This window comes from Rhea pennata, chromosome Z (assembly GCF_028389875.1).
Source record: "Rhea pennata isolate bPtePen1 chromosome Z, bPtePen1.pri, whole genome shotgun sequence".
Taxonomy (NCBI): domain Eukaryota; kingdom Metazoa; phylum Chordata; class Aves; order Rheiformes; family Rheidae; genus Rhea; species Rhea pennata.
This window is the reverse complement of record NC_084702.1, coordinates 28,570,194-28,582,913: the sequence shown is the minus strand read 5'-3', so window position 1 is coordinate 28,582,913 and position 12,720 is coordinate 28,570,194. Positions and strand designations below refer to the sequence as shown.

The 12,720-nt window shown below is 36.7% G+C and overlaps 1 protein-coding gene across 1 annotated transcript in view; it reads left to right on the top strand.

The window, feature by feature from the left end:
- The window catches only part of FRMD3 (FERM domain containing 3), a 139,701-nt gene that overhangs the window by 108,326 nt on the left and 18,655 nt on the right, over positions 1 to 12,720 (top strand). The window contains exons 7-12 of the mRNA XM_062599285.1: positions 1,261 to 1,348; positions 3,648 to 3,736; positions 6,438 to 6,501; positions 7,490 to 7,578; positions 10,127 to 10,201; positions 10,834 to 10,902. Coding sequence (XP_062455269.1) covers positions 1,261 to 1,348; positions 3,648 to 3,736; positions 6,438 to 6,501; positions 7,490 to 7,578; positions 10,127 to 10,201; positions 10,834 to 10,902 — 474 coding nt within the window. The remainder of the gene's footprint in view (positions 1 to 1,260; positions 1,349 to 3,647; positions 3,737 to 6,437; positions 6,502 to 7,489; positions 7,579 to 10,126; positions 10,202 to 10,833; positions 10,903 to 12,720) is intronic.

Here is a 12,720-nt window from a genome sequence, read left to right as displayed (position 1 = left end):
ATGCATTGTCTAACAGTGTTCTGTTTTTCCACTGCAAGAGGCATTAGTGGAAACATTTGCACAGGTGAGAAAATCCTGTATATTTGTGTGCAAGGCTCTTGTAAGTAGATACTTTTAAAGGCTTTTCAACAAAGCTGATCAAAGGAGTATCAAATGTTAAATTGGTGATCGGAATAAAGTGTTGGCTTTCATTTAGTGGTAGGATTTGCTGTAGATACGTTTTTATTTAGTAAGGAAAATTTTATTACTAAGTTGCAGATGAAAAGCATATCAACAACGGAAACTCTACTGCAGGGAGATTACCTGGGTGCACAGAGCTGTCTTTGAATTCCTGTTCCTGAGTGAAACTGGACCCCAAAACACATCGATTTGACTTAGTATGACTGTCTCTGTTTAGCTTGAAGATTTGTCTATGCCTCATTTTCTGAATGACTTGTATGAGAAGCCTTTATGAGACCTGGCTTTCTAAAGGTTCCCAAGCACCACTTGTCTCAAAGCAGTATTTCTGTCAGAATCACATACCATAGTCATGCAAGCATCTAAATAACATAATACTCAGTACAGTTAATTGGCAAACCGGAATTCCAAATTTCTGTTAGGGCTTGTTATAAAAGCAGAAATTAGAGGAGCTAAAATGAAGTAATGAAATTTTTCTCTAGAACTTGAGGTTTGAGTGCCATGTTTCAGGCTTTAGTGTATGTTCATGGTTGATTATAGACACCCTAAAAATAGGGGCATATAATGGAAATGCTGACAGTTTCTAACCTATCATGATGGTAACAGGCACAGCTATAATTAGGCATGCATCTCAGTAGACAGTGTAATATGATCGCCTTGTTTATATCCTGAGCTGGAAGGAATGTTTGTTAATCTAGACAATCCTTTTAAATGAATTTGGGAGCAAGGGTTTGTGGAAAAAAGATGCAGAGGTTTATTTTTTATTCAGGCTGACTTGCATGTACATTAAAAGATAACAAATACTTGCAGGATACTCTGGTTAACTGCATAGTGTGCTAGTATCCTAGAAGCAAGCAAAAAACACCAGAACTTGCTGAAAAACATCAGACATTGGACAACTCAGGAGTAGAAATCATGTGAAAAGTTTTCTATCTTAATATTGTAGATAGAACATACTTGAAATTGTTCATATTTCAGTAGAAATTCTTTGCTCCTTTTTAAGGATCTAAACTCTCCCATCAAAAAGTGTTTTTCTCCTGTTTCTTTCTTGTTGTCAAACTGTTGTTTCTTTTGTAATTTTAGAGGTCAGAGCCCAGCTGTTGCTGAATTTAACTTGCTCCTGAAAGCACATTCTTTGGAAACTTATGGTGTTGATCCTCATCCTTGCAAGGTAACTTTTTTTTTCAATGACATATAATAAAAAGCCATTAAGTGAATTGTTATTACTCTGTTTCTGGAGGGGGAGCAGGGGATGGGTTGGGTTGGGTTGTTTTTTTAATCCAGGAACAAATATAGAGTAGTTTAAAAAAAAACAAAAACAAAACAAAACAAAAAAAAAAAAACACTGTCCTGTGACTGTAGTCACAGGTTTCATTTCAGCCTTGGAAAAACATTGACTGCTTGAAAAAAGTAGCTCTAGAGGAAACAGAACATCATAGGAGAGTGTAAGAGGATATTAGGGCAAAAGTTTTGATTCTAATTAATCATTTCTTTGTATATACTGCAAAGGTTTCAGTAAATGCTTCAGATGTGAGATACTTCATATTTGCCAAGATTTTCAGGATTCAGTGCATTACTGTTGTCCAAAAGCTGCAAAAATTTTTAGACCTTGCTGGGTTATTACGCTGAACACCAGCAAGATATACAAATCTTAGCCAGAACAGCAAACTAAATGTACAAAGGGGAGAAGTGGGTATTCACTTTATGTAATTGGGTATTCCACCACTTCGCTGTTTTGTAGTTCTCTGTAAGAAAGTGATTTTAGTAATCAGTTCTGAATTGTATTGAATGAATTGAATGCAAGGCATTCATGAATTGAATGACTTGCATTTTTAATACCTTTAGGTGCACTTTGTTTTTAATATTGCCTATTTCACATGCTATTTTTGATTGTCCTCTAGCTTATATGCCATTTACTTTGGTGAAACAGCAGAAGTATGTAATGCTGTCTGCTTAGCTGCTCTGGTGAGCACCTTTAAACAGTTGGCTCTAATCTAAACCGCTGATTTCACATACACATTCCTAGAAATGGTGCTCCTAGTATGAGATATAGGGACTGGTTCAGAGCTCTCTGAAGTTGGTGACTTTGTAAATTTTACTTCCAAAGCACATCTCGAAGACATATGCTGGCACTTCACAAAATCCAGATTGATGCAGCATCACCTCCTCTTTACCTGTACAGGAAGGCTGATAGTGTGGAGGCATACAGGGGTTCATGGTCCATGCTGAGAGCTTGAGGAAAATCATAGAATCACAGAATCAGTAAGGTTGGAAGGGACCTCTGGAGATCATCTAGTCCAACCTCCCTGCTCAGCAGGGTCACCTACAGCATGTTGGACAGGGTTGCATCCAGGTGGGCCTTGAAGATCTCCAGAGAAGGAGACTCCACAACCTCTCTGGGCAACCTGGTCCAGTGCTCCGTCACTCTCACAGTGAAGAAGCTCCCCCTCACGGTCAGGTGGAACTTTCTGTGCTTCAATTTCTGCCCATTGCCTCTTGTCCTGTCACACGGGACAACTGAAAAGAGTTTGTCCCCATCCCCTTGATACCCTCCCTTCAGGTACTTGTGCACATTGATCAGATCCCCCCTCAGTCTTCTCTTCCCCAGGCTGAAGAGGCCCAGCTCTCGCAGCCGTTCCTCATAGGGCAGGTGCTCCAGCCCTCGGATCATCTTCGTAGCCCTGATTTTTGGAAGTGAGCTGCAAAGCAAGATGTTTTCTTGGCTCCTTACATCTTCTTGTGCAGCTCTGTGGCTTCTACCCAAGCAGTATCATTGTGGTTTTGTTCCCATATTTTCTTACCAGACCACATAGAAAAATAAAGCAGGTTATCTTTAGCACAGTGAGGATCTGGAGCTCGTGATGGACAGGATAGCCAGCTAGTATAAAACTCACCTAAATCTTTACTGAAAAAACTTGAACCAAAACTTCTGTTGTGGAATTGAAGTGAAAAATGGTCTTTGCTAATTTAAAGGCAAGTATCACCAGATATTCTTGCTTCCATCCAGAATTAAGTACTTGCTTACCGTAAATGTTATTTGTCACGCTTCCAACATAATTGTGGGAAATGTCACAAAGGAACAAGATGATGTGAAATCTTAAACATCAATGAAGTTGATGTGAATCCCTGAATTATATTTAGCCAGCACTTTTAAATTGGGACAATATAGAGCAGTATGTTTTCACCAAAATAGTAAATATCTCTAGGGACTCTGTATGTGATATCAGCTACAGGTAAATAAAAACAAAGCACAAGATGATGTTACTCAGTTAAGTGGTTAGAAATGAACGAGGTCTATGCTGCCAAGAGCAATCTTAGCTCTTCAGAAATGTATAATTTGCAAGAAAAATTTATTTCTGAAATGAAAATAAAATGCAAGTAGTCTAAAATAAAGTAAGAATTTTTACTATCAGTAGGAAGCACTCCAATAGATAAGGAGAAAATTACTTATTTCTTTTTTCTCTTTAAAGGACTCGATGGGGATGACTACATTTTTAGGATTCACAGCTGCAGGATTTGTAGTTTTCCAGGGAAATAAAAGAATTCATTTGTTAAAATGGTAAGCATATGAAGTTAGAGTAGAATAATACATGTAAGAATCTTTTTCCTTTCTTCCTAGTGTTTTCACCTGTATTTATTTTCTTTAAGGTGAAATAAGTGAATATTCCTTTTTCTGTCCCATCATATTTCAGCTTTAAAGCATCTTAAATGAGAAGTACAATAAAACTAATTCAGCCATCTTCTAGAGAGAATTATTCCACAGCTTGAGTTAGTTCACACAGTGCATAACTGTAAAATTAAATAAGAGCTGTATTCTGGCTGAGCTCTCTACTATGCTGTAAATCACTAGAGAGATGTATTGGCAGAGATGTCTGAAAATGTTTTGAGTACTCACCTGCATTTTTATTTGGCTCTTGTGAAAGTTACTATTTCCTCATTAATTAATTTTCTCCAATTAGGAGAGAAAACAAAATCTCATTTGGTAAGCAGAAGAAAAGAGAATGCCTTTGAATTTTTTTAGCCTCTTTTTTAAAGAAGAGAACACTTAGCCAGTCACCCTTTTTGTCCAGCATTTCTTATTTCCTCCTGTAAAATAATTGACTTAGTTGGCCAGCATCAGCCATGCTAAAGGGAGATAAGAAGTCGAGTTCTGCTGGTGTTGTAAAAATAGTGGCTGTGCCCTGAGCTGTGGGATGTGGAGTGAGCATGGGCTTGCTCAGACATCAGGGCATCTCCTTTTAGCCCTGCTTCTACAGAGGTGCCAAGAGTAGTTGGTTGCCTGGACCTTGCTGGTTCGTCTCTTGCTCCCAGCCTGTTGTATGGGAGAGGTGGGCAGGAGGTAAAGAAATGGTGAGAGAGTTTTTTTGTATAGATGTAGGCTTTTCCCAGCCTGTAAACCTCCACAAGAGCTGATTACTCTGAAGCCTCAGCATGGTCTTCTCAATATTCCTCTCCCTGTGGAGAGCACTGGGGATGTGTCTATCAAATACTGTGCATTAGTTATCCTGGGCTTGTGCCGTAGCTTCCCTTGGGTTAAGCTCAAGTTGTCCTAGTAACAGTACTTCAGGTGGTTTATGCTTTTGTTGTAATGACAGCGTAACCGTAATGTCATTCTCTGCTGGAGAGAGGAGTGAGTATGACTTTCCAAGCATGCACTGCCATACTTTGGGAGCTGAGGTATACTGTGTTTTGTTTTTTGTATTTTTGCTCAAGGATACCTTGTCCTTTTGAACATCTCTGCATATTCATTTAGTCCATTGGCATATACACAAGAAAATGAAATAGTGATGAAAAGTCATTAAGCGGTCTCAGTGTTACACTAGCTATTGGAAGGTCAATCTGACGAGATGTATCTGGACGCGATAAGCTCTTCGTTTAATATCTGGGACCTTGTTTTCTTAAGAATTGAGTACTTTAATAGCTTTCACTGATATTATCTGAAATTTTCAACAATCAGTAAAAATCCAGATTCATCTTTGAGATTGTCTTGTCTTCAGGTTTTACTGATACTGTCCCACAGAATCTCAGTAGATTTTGAGAACAGATAGACCTCACTAAGCATTAAGAAACACATTAATTGTGATGGACACACTGAAAGACATTTTCTTCAACTGTCACAACAAAAAAAAATGAAGCAGGATGTTCTATATGTGTTAGTTTAGGTTAAAAAATATTGGTTCTGTTTGAAGTGACACAGGGTAAATTATTATCAGTGTCAACATATTACATTGATTTGTTTTATTACTACAGCAATACCAAAGTGTTTTGGGGTTCCTGGTTTGCTTCAAAGATTGTCCTATAGTTGTTTCAAAATATGTTCTCATTTTCTCAAATAATCTTGGATTCAGAAAATAAGAAATCCCTGTGAAGGATTCTAAAGCGTATTGAAACTGTGTAACCTCCCCCCAAAATCAGTCAATTTTTGAATAATACAAACTGTTAGAAATTCCTGAATAGAACATTCCTTCTTACCTCCAGGATCTTTTCCATTTTAACCATCTGCTATCCAAAATCTTAAGTTTATGGGAAAGTAGAGTGTCTCTGTTTCAACTATGGTAATAGCAAAATTTCTGTTACAGCTTAAACAGAGGCAACATATTGCCTTAATATTGTGTAGCACTATTTTGTTTATAGGTTGTGCTTTCAGACTTGGTTAAATTAATTTTTGACATAGATGTATAACCAACCTAGTGACCAAAGACCTAATAATTAGTGCTGTCAAATATTTTTTCTTTCTCGTGATACAGATTGTAAGTACTCAGTTAGCAGGATAACGTGAGATATAGGATCATAAACAAATAAGCATATGCCTAAGAAGCTGCTGGCAGAAGATGCCTGCATCTGGAAAGTCATATGCCTTTTTATGCAACTTCTGCCTGCTAAGAGTCTTCACTCACTTTTAATTGCCTAATAGATCCTAAGATTTTAAGAAGTAAAAGAAATTCTAGACTGTGTTATAGAATGTAAGCATAAGCTTCTATCATCTTTTTTACTTCCTCTTCCTCTTCCAGCAGCCAAAGTTTATTCTTTGAAGGTGCATAGGGATGTCAGATAATCACTCCAGGCTTATGTCTTGTACTCTAAAGGAAATTAGAATAGTACATGCTTTTATGGTAAAGATTATAAGACTTTTGATGAGGCTCTTCGTTGTTTGATAGCCAACTTGGGTTTGGGAATCAAAGATATTTGCATACAAATCACTTTTCTTACCTGTAGCTCTGTATATCGTTCCAGTACTTAAATGATTTTTCTCTTTTCAGGTGTGATGTCTATAAATTGAAATTTGAAGGGAAGACTTTTTATGTGTTTGGAACTCAGAAAGAGGTCAGGTTTTAGTGTTTTTACAGAAATTGTGTATTTGAGTCAATTTAAATATAGTACTATCATCTTCAACTTTGATCTTAAACTTTGAAACAAATAATAATTATATTTCATATTATAGATAAAATGTACAATACAAGTGAATGTGAATATTACAGATTTCAAAAGAATGTCTAGTTTGCAGGGAGATCACACGTTTTTCCCTTAACCTTCAAGCAGTGCTGCACTGATTGTTGATATTTTTGATTGTTTGACTAGTCAAGTTTTAATGGTTGGATTTTTAAAGCATGAAAGCTGCACCTGTTCTAAAGCATTAGTGACATCTCCATATGATCAAAAATTCAGATGGGCCTGGATTCCTGGATCAGAATGAGATTTTTTGATTTAACTAATTACGATTACCTCCTCAAATACTGCTTGACTAACTGCACTGGAGTCTAATTAGATAGTTAGGTGTTCTGTCATTGGCTTGTTAGCATTGAAATCTAGAGATTTTGCATGTTATAATGAGTTCTTTCACCCCTGGCAGAGTGATAAGCTTAGGATACAAGTTGGGAGATAAGCAGAAAACAGAAGGAAATAAAGCCCAACGCGCCAGGGGCTGGTCATGTGGTACCAGGGAGGATCTGACAGCAGGAGATAGTGAATAGGGGATATGTGAATGGTAAGCAGCAGAACAACTGTGCAGCAGCAAATAGGGAATATAGAGCCTGTTCCTGTCCTTTTGGCCTGCAGGTGGTCAGCAGATTTATCCCAGAAGCCACTTTACATGGTCTTCTCTAGCCCCTCAAAATATCCCTTTCCACTTCCAAGGCAGTTGCATGGGCAGCTGGAATATCAACTACCTATGGGTTGTACTTCTGTGGGCAAACCATGGATTGATGCTTCATCTTCAGGGTGCCCAGGTCATGGTGCTGCTGTCAGTTCCTACTACTTCAGTCTTTCCAAATTCAACATTTGTACTGATTTCCCTTCTTTTCCTTGCACTTAGAAAAAGGCTATGCTGTCTTTCCATACCTCTACGCCAGCAGCCTGCAAGCATCTTTGGAAGTGTGGGGTGGAAAACCAGGCTTTTTATAAGTAAGTAAGCTTACTGCCATTGTGTATACTAAGTACTATGCGTGTGAGTAGATGTAGTGAGGTTCAGTGTGAAATGTTCTCTGTTTTATTAGCAGGATTCAAAATGTGAACAGACTATACCCATGTTAGTGGAGAATATTACTTCATTTCAAGCCAGTACTACAAAGTGTTTAAAATTAGAAAGATGCTAAAGGGCTTGAGGAGTGCAGAATTAAACTTTTTCTAGCATCATGTTTCTGGCACGTTTCTGCAGCTCTGTAGTGTGAAGTCAGATGGAGAGGGTACCATACTTGGTATCTGGGAACACAGTTGTTAATCTTAACTCTGCTGCTGAGTGCCCTGAAAACTTAAGAGACCACAGTCTCTATGTGATGTGCTGGGCTCTTCTACCAGTGGGTAATACTCTCTGTTTCATGAGAGTTGATTTAAAAATTCTGTACAATGAATTAAAAAAATAATATTTTTAGATCGATTTGGAAAGATGACAGCTGTCTAGTTTGAGAAATATGTGGATTGTAATCTGATAAGAAAACGGAAGCATCCTCTTTATTCTCCAAAAGAGATCATGAAAATAATTCATTAAAAGCCCTTAGGCTTCTTTTCTGCCTCCCTTTCCTCATGTAATTTTGTTAGATCTTTCTCTATGTTTATTAACACTTACCTTTTTGAATATAGCTTTTATTCTTGCTACTTAGTCTCTCCTTACAGCATCTTACATATTTTATAAAATTATTGTTTCTCTGCTGGAGCATAGCAATACCAGGGGCTGGTATAAAAGCAGATTCTAACTAAGTAGGAAGAATGCATTTCCTATTGTGGATGTTAGTGACCTTTATTTTAGAGGAGATTCCTCCTTTTATTTTAGCACTGGTGCCACAATATATTCAATACAATTTACTCAATTAAAATATTCAATTTAAAAACAGGAAATACAAGCTGCTACAATTCAATTGTTAATTCTTCTTTATGTAAACATCTACTCTACTTAAGACTGAGTTATAAAAAGATCATTTGGAAATGTTTTCCATTGGAAGTGTGTTTAAGTAGGAAAATAATGAATGTTGTATGTTCGAATAGTTTTATGTTGCTAGAACTAAATGTGGGGATTTGAGAAGAATGGTTCCTCTTATTTGTACCTAAAGGAGAAGAATCAGTATGCACACTAAAGATGTATGAGGTGGGATTGTAGGAATATGGTCTCTTTGATTTTGTAGTTGAATGATTGTAATATTTGCTGCTTGTCATTCAGTCACTGATGCATATTTTCCTCACTTCTGCTTTCCAGGTGGCTGCAGGGCACTACTCTGGGTTTATTTCTTCAACAATTGCTTAAAATTATCTTGCCTAGATATGTGTCAGTGGGTCTGGGTGGCAATGGCATTCAGTGACCAGGAAGTTGACTGATGGTTAGGGAAATAGTAACAGTTAATATACAGAGTATGAAAACGAACAAACAGACAGAACAAAACAAAACCCAACCCATCAAACATTAAGCAGAGGAACCAAAGAAATCTGTGAATAAAAGTTAGGATAGTAGTTTAAAAGCAGTAAATGTTTTTGTACAGTCAGAAGAACTGAACTATACATTGTGGATCCTCAGTCACTTAAGAGCATTATAGATATTATGGCCGGATTGTTTATTTATGTACTATATGATGACAACAAGATTCTGATTAGAGCAGACATAGCCAGGTCTTGCACATAATTCCTGATAATGACACTTTACCATAACTGTATTTGAGCCTTTCCTCTGCTAGAAAAGCTTGAGATTTGAAATTTAATCTAAGCTTGTTATTTTTCAGCATGCCTTGAAAAAGAAGCTTTAATCATGACTCAGGCCAGGCTCAGGGTTACTGCTGTGGTTATTTTCGAATAGCTATAAATTGTAGAAGATCATGTACTAGGATCAAAGACATAGAGTTGGTGTAAAATCAGTTTGCTATTTGAAAACTGCAGTATGTCAAGGAAATGACATGTCTGAAGTTGTACTTGATCTTTGTAGGACGACTCTGATTGCTCTGAGAGAAGGTTGCTCCACACTTTATGATTAGGCAGAGGAGTAGAATAAGATGTAGCCTGCTTATAACTTGACTGCATACATGGATGGGAAATGCAGTTGCTCTTCAAGACAAGCATTACTGTTACTTTGTTCATTTGTTTTACTAGTGGGAATACGGAAATAGCCACACCTTCCTGCAAGATTTTGGTGTTAAGGAGAACTTGTCCTAGGGATGTTGGGTTGATAGAATCTTTTCTTCATTCTATGAATTAAAGTTCCTGAATATGCAACACTCGTTTGCCTTTTATTTTCTTGCTTTCCTACACACTTGTTTTATGCACAGTCATACTATCATTCTATACTGTCTAAGTCATTTTGGCGCAGCTTTATATTAAGATTTGTATATAGGCCTATAAAAAGTTGGAAAAGCAAACTACTGGGTATTATCTTGTGGTATAAAAATAACAAATTTTGTAGTTGATATTCATTTTTCCATACCAGGTTCCTTCTGTGCTGCAAATTTGACAGCCTCTGTTCTTTTTCTTCAAGGTATGCAAAATCAAGTCAGATCAAGACCATGTCCAGCAGCAAAATATTTTTCAAAGGCAGTAGATTTCGATATAGGTAAGTGTTTGTTGTTTCTTTTTCATGGTTAATGTTTTAGAAAGTAAGAGAAAGCTTCAGTAATTATTCATAGCAAACTGAGGGCTTCTTCTTCTTGAGGACCTGCTCAAGCCCAATTCAGGTCAGGATAGCAAATTATTTTTAGTGTTTGTCTAGAGTCTATTATAAAATAAATTGGTGGCTTCGTGCAACCTTCTGTCAAATAGTAGTTCTATCAAAACATGGTTCTACTTCTAGTGTTATTGCTGTAAGGTGAGGATTTATGGTTAGTATAGAGACTAAGTTCCCCTTTTACTGGGCAACTCTGGAATAGAGATGCATTAATAGGACAGTGTAGTAACACATAGTGGTCTCCTACAACAAGCTGCTTTATCTTGAGTGGTTTTGCAGATGAATAGTTAACATGCTTTTTAATCTAGAAAGTTACATATGCACTGTATGTTTATGCACTGTATGTTTACATATGCAGTATATGTATATGTTACCTACCATATGTAGCTGTTTTGATATTAGAAAAAAATGGTTGCGTTTTTCTTTTGAACGTAGTAGTAGTAATTGGTCATGTAGGTATAGCTTTTGGCGTGTAATTAACTTAATATTTGCTTGAATTTTTAATTCATGTTTTAATACAGTGGAAAAGTAGCCAAAGAGGTTGTGGAGGCAAGCTCTAAGATTCAGAGGGAACCTCCTGAAGTTCACAGGTATATTTTGACACTCAATATTGAAGTTGAAGCATTGAGGAGGAATATTGTGCTCTGCACAGAAATTCTCTGTTCTTTACTGTGAGATGCAATGACTGTAGTTCTGAGCTCCCACGTTGAGGCATGCAAGCCTTGGGAAAGATGCATTGCCAATGTCACAAAATTCTAACAATAGCATATTGTCTCCTACACAAGGGAATTTAATCTGTGCTGCTTTGAAGTTGCCTTTAATCAATCAGTCAGATAAGTAGTTGAAATTATTTTTCTGTGTTACGACATTCAAAGTTGTTAAGTGATCCTGACAGAGGGATATATTTCCATTTTATTCGTAATTCTTTTCCAGTTTTGGAGGACTCTGTTTTGTGTACATTTATGGTATGTTTAAAGGTTTGTGTGATAAATCTTCCGTGACACAGTCATACTAAAAAGCAAGAAATTCATTCAGTATCTAAGAGGAAGAAAATTTGGCTTGCTGGAAATAAGCAGCTGGGCTTTGCAAGCAAAGTAATATTTTTCTAGTGCTTATTTCTCATGCTGACAGTGATAGTGAAATTGATCAGAACCTAATTAAAGGTATCAAAGTCTTATTAGAAGATGAGAAACCAGCAAGAAAACATTATTTTTAAAACTTTCTTTTAAAAGAAGTTCATTCATTTTCTGAATATTCTACAGCCATAGAATACATAGTAGTGATACTTCTATTTTGCAAAATTTGTGGAGAAAGAAAGTTGTTTCATTTCTTCTTAATTGAATCTGGCAATTCCATCTACACCTGAGAGAAAAGTGGGTAGTCTTTACTCCAGTTTAGGAATATATTTGCAGTAAATATTTATAAATATGTTGTCCGGTTCCACCATGTCATAGTCAATGCACACAGGGGTACCTTTGCACATGCTTTTGCACATTCCACTTAAAATTGTGTAAGTGATGGTCTGGAAACATTTGGAAACAGGGAACACAGGAAGCAGAATGTGGGGTCATCATTGAGTCAGAATAGATACTTGGGCATATAGATGAATTTCAAAAGAAATTAGATTAGAAATTAGATACAGAAATACTGTGTTGCATACTGTCCCTCAGGTTTCTTTTTTTTTTCTCATGACATAAAGGTTTTAAAATATTTTTTAGCTAGTATTTTAATTTTGTTTTCAATATTAAAAGAAACATTGTTTAAAACATGTTTCTTTACATGAAGAAACAGATCGGAGGGAAATATATTAAGTTTATAGAGCAATGCCATATATTTAGTATCTTTAGACAGTAGTGTGTATTCCGTATAATTAACCTTCTTAAATGTTTTATTTATAATACTCTGATAACTCCAAATTTAGTTCCTTAACCAGATAGGCTAAGTGCAGTGCTTCTGAGTGTTTTTGTCATGCATATTTTGAAATGGGGGCAGATAGCTAGTCTGTTCAACTAATAGCACAAGTAGGCAAAAGGCATAGTTTTTCAGCTCCAAAAAAAGCAGACTTAAGTGAATCTGCACAAGAAGATTTAGAGAGATGAAGTGGTATGTTTGAGGTGCAGAACATTTAGAGGAAGTTACATGATTGAAGTTGGGTGGAAAAAAAGTTAAAGTAAAGCATAAGCCCCAAAGTGTCAGTTCAGTGGTACTATAATTGCATTGAGAGAGGAACAGCAGTTGTGAAGAGGTCACTGGTCAGTGTTGTGGTTTGCAGTTAACAGCACTACATATTGAAAATCTGCTGGAGCATGTGCTCACACAGCATTAATGCGGTGGGAGGTTTTTATGGCAAATATACAGTGAAGGATTTAGCACTATGCCCTCAGAGCAAGACTGAAGGAGAGATCCCT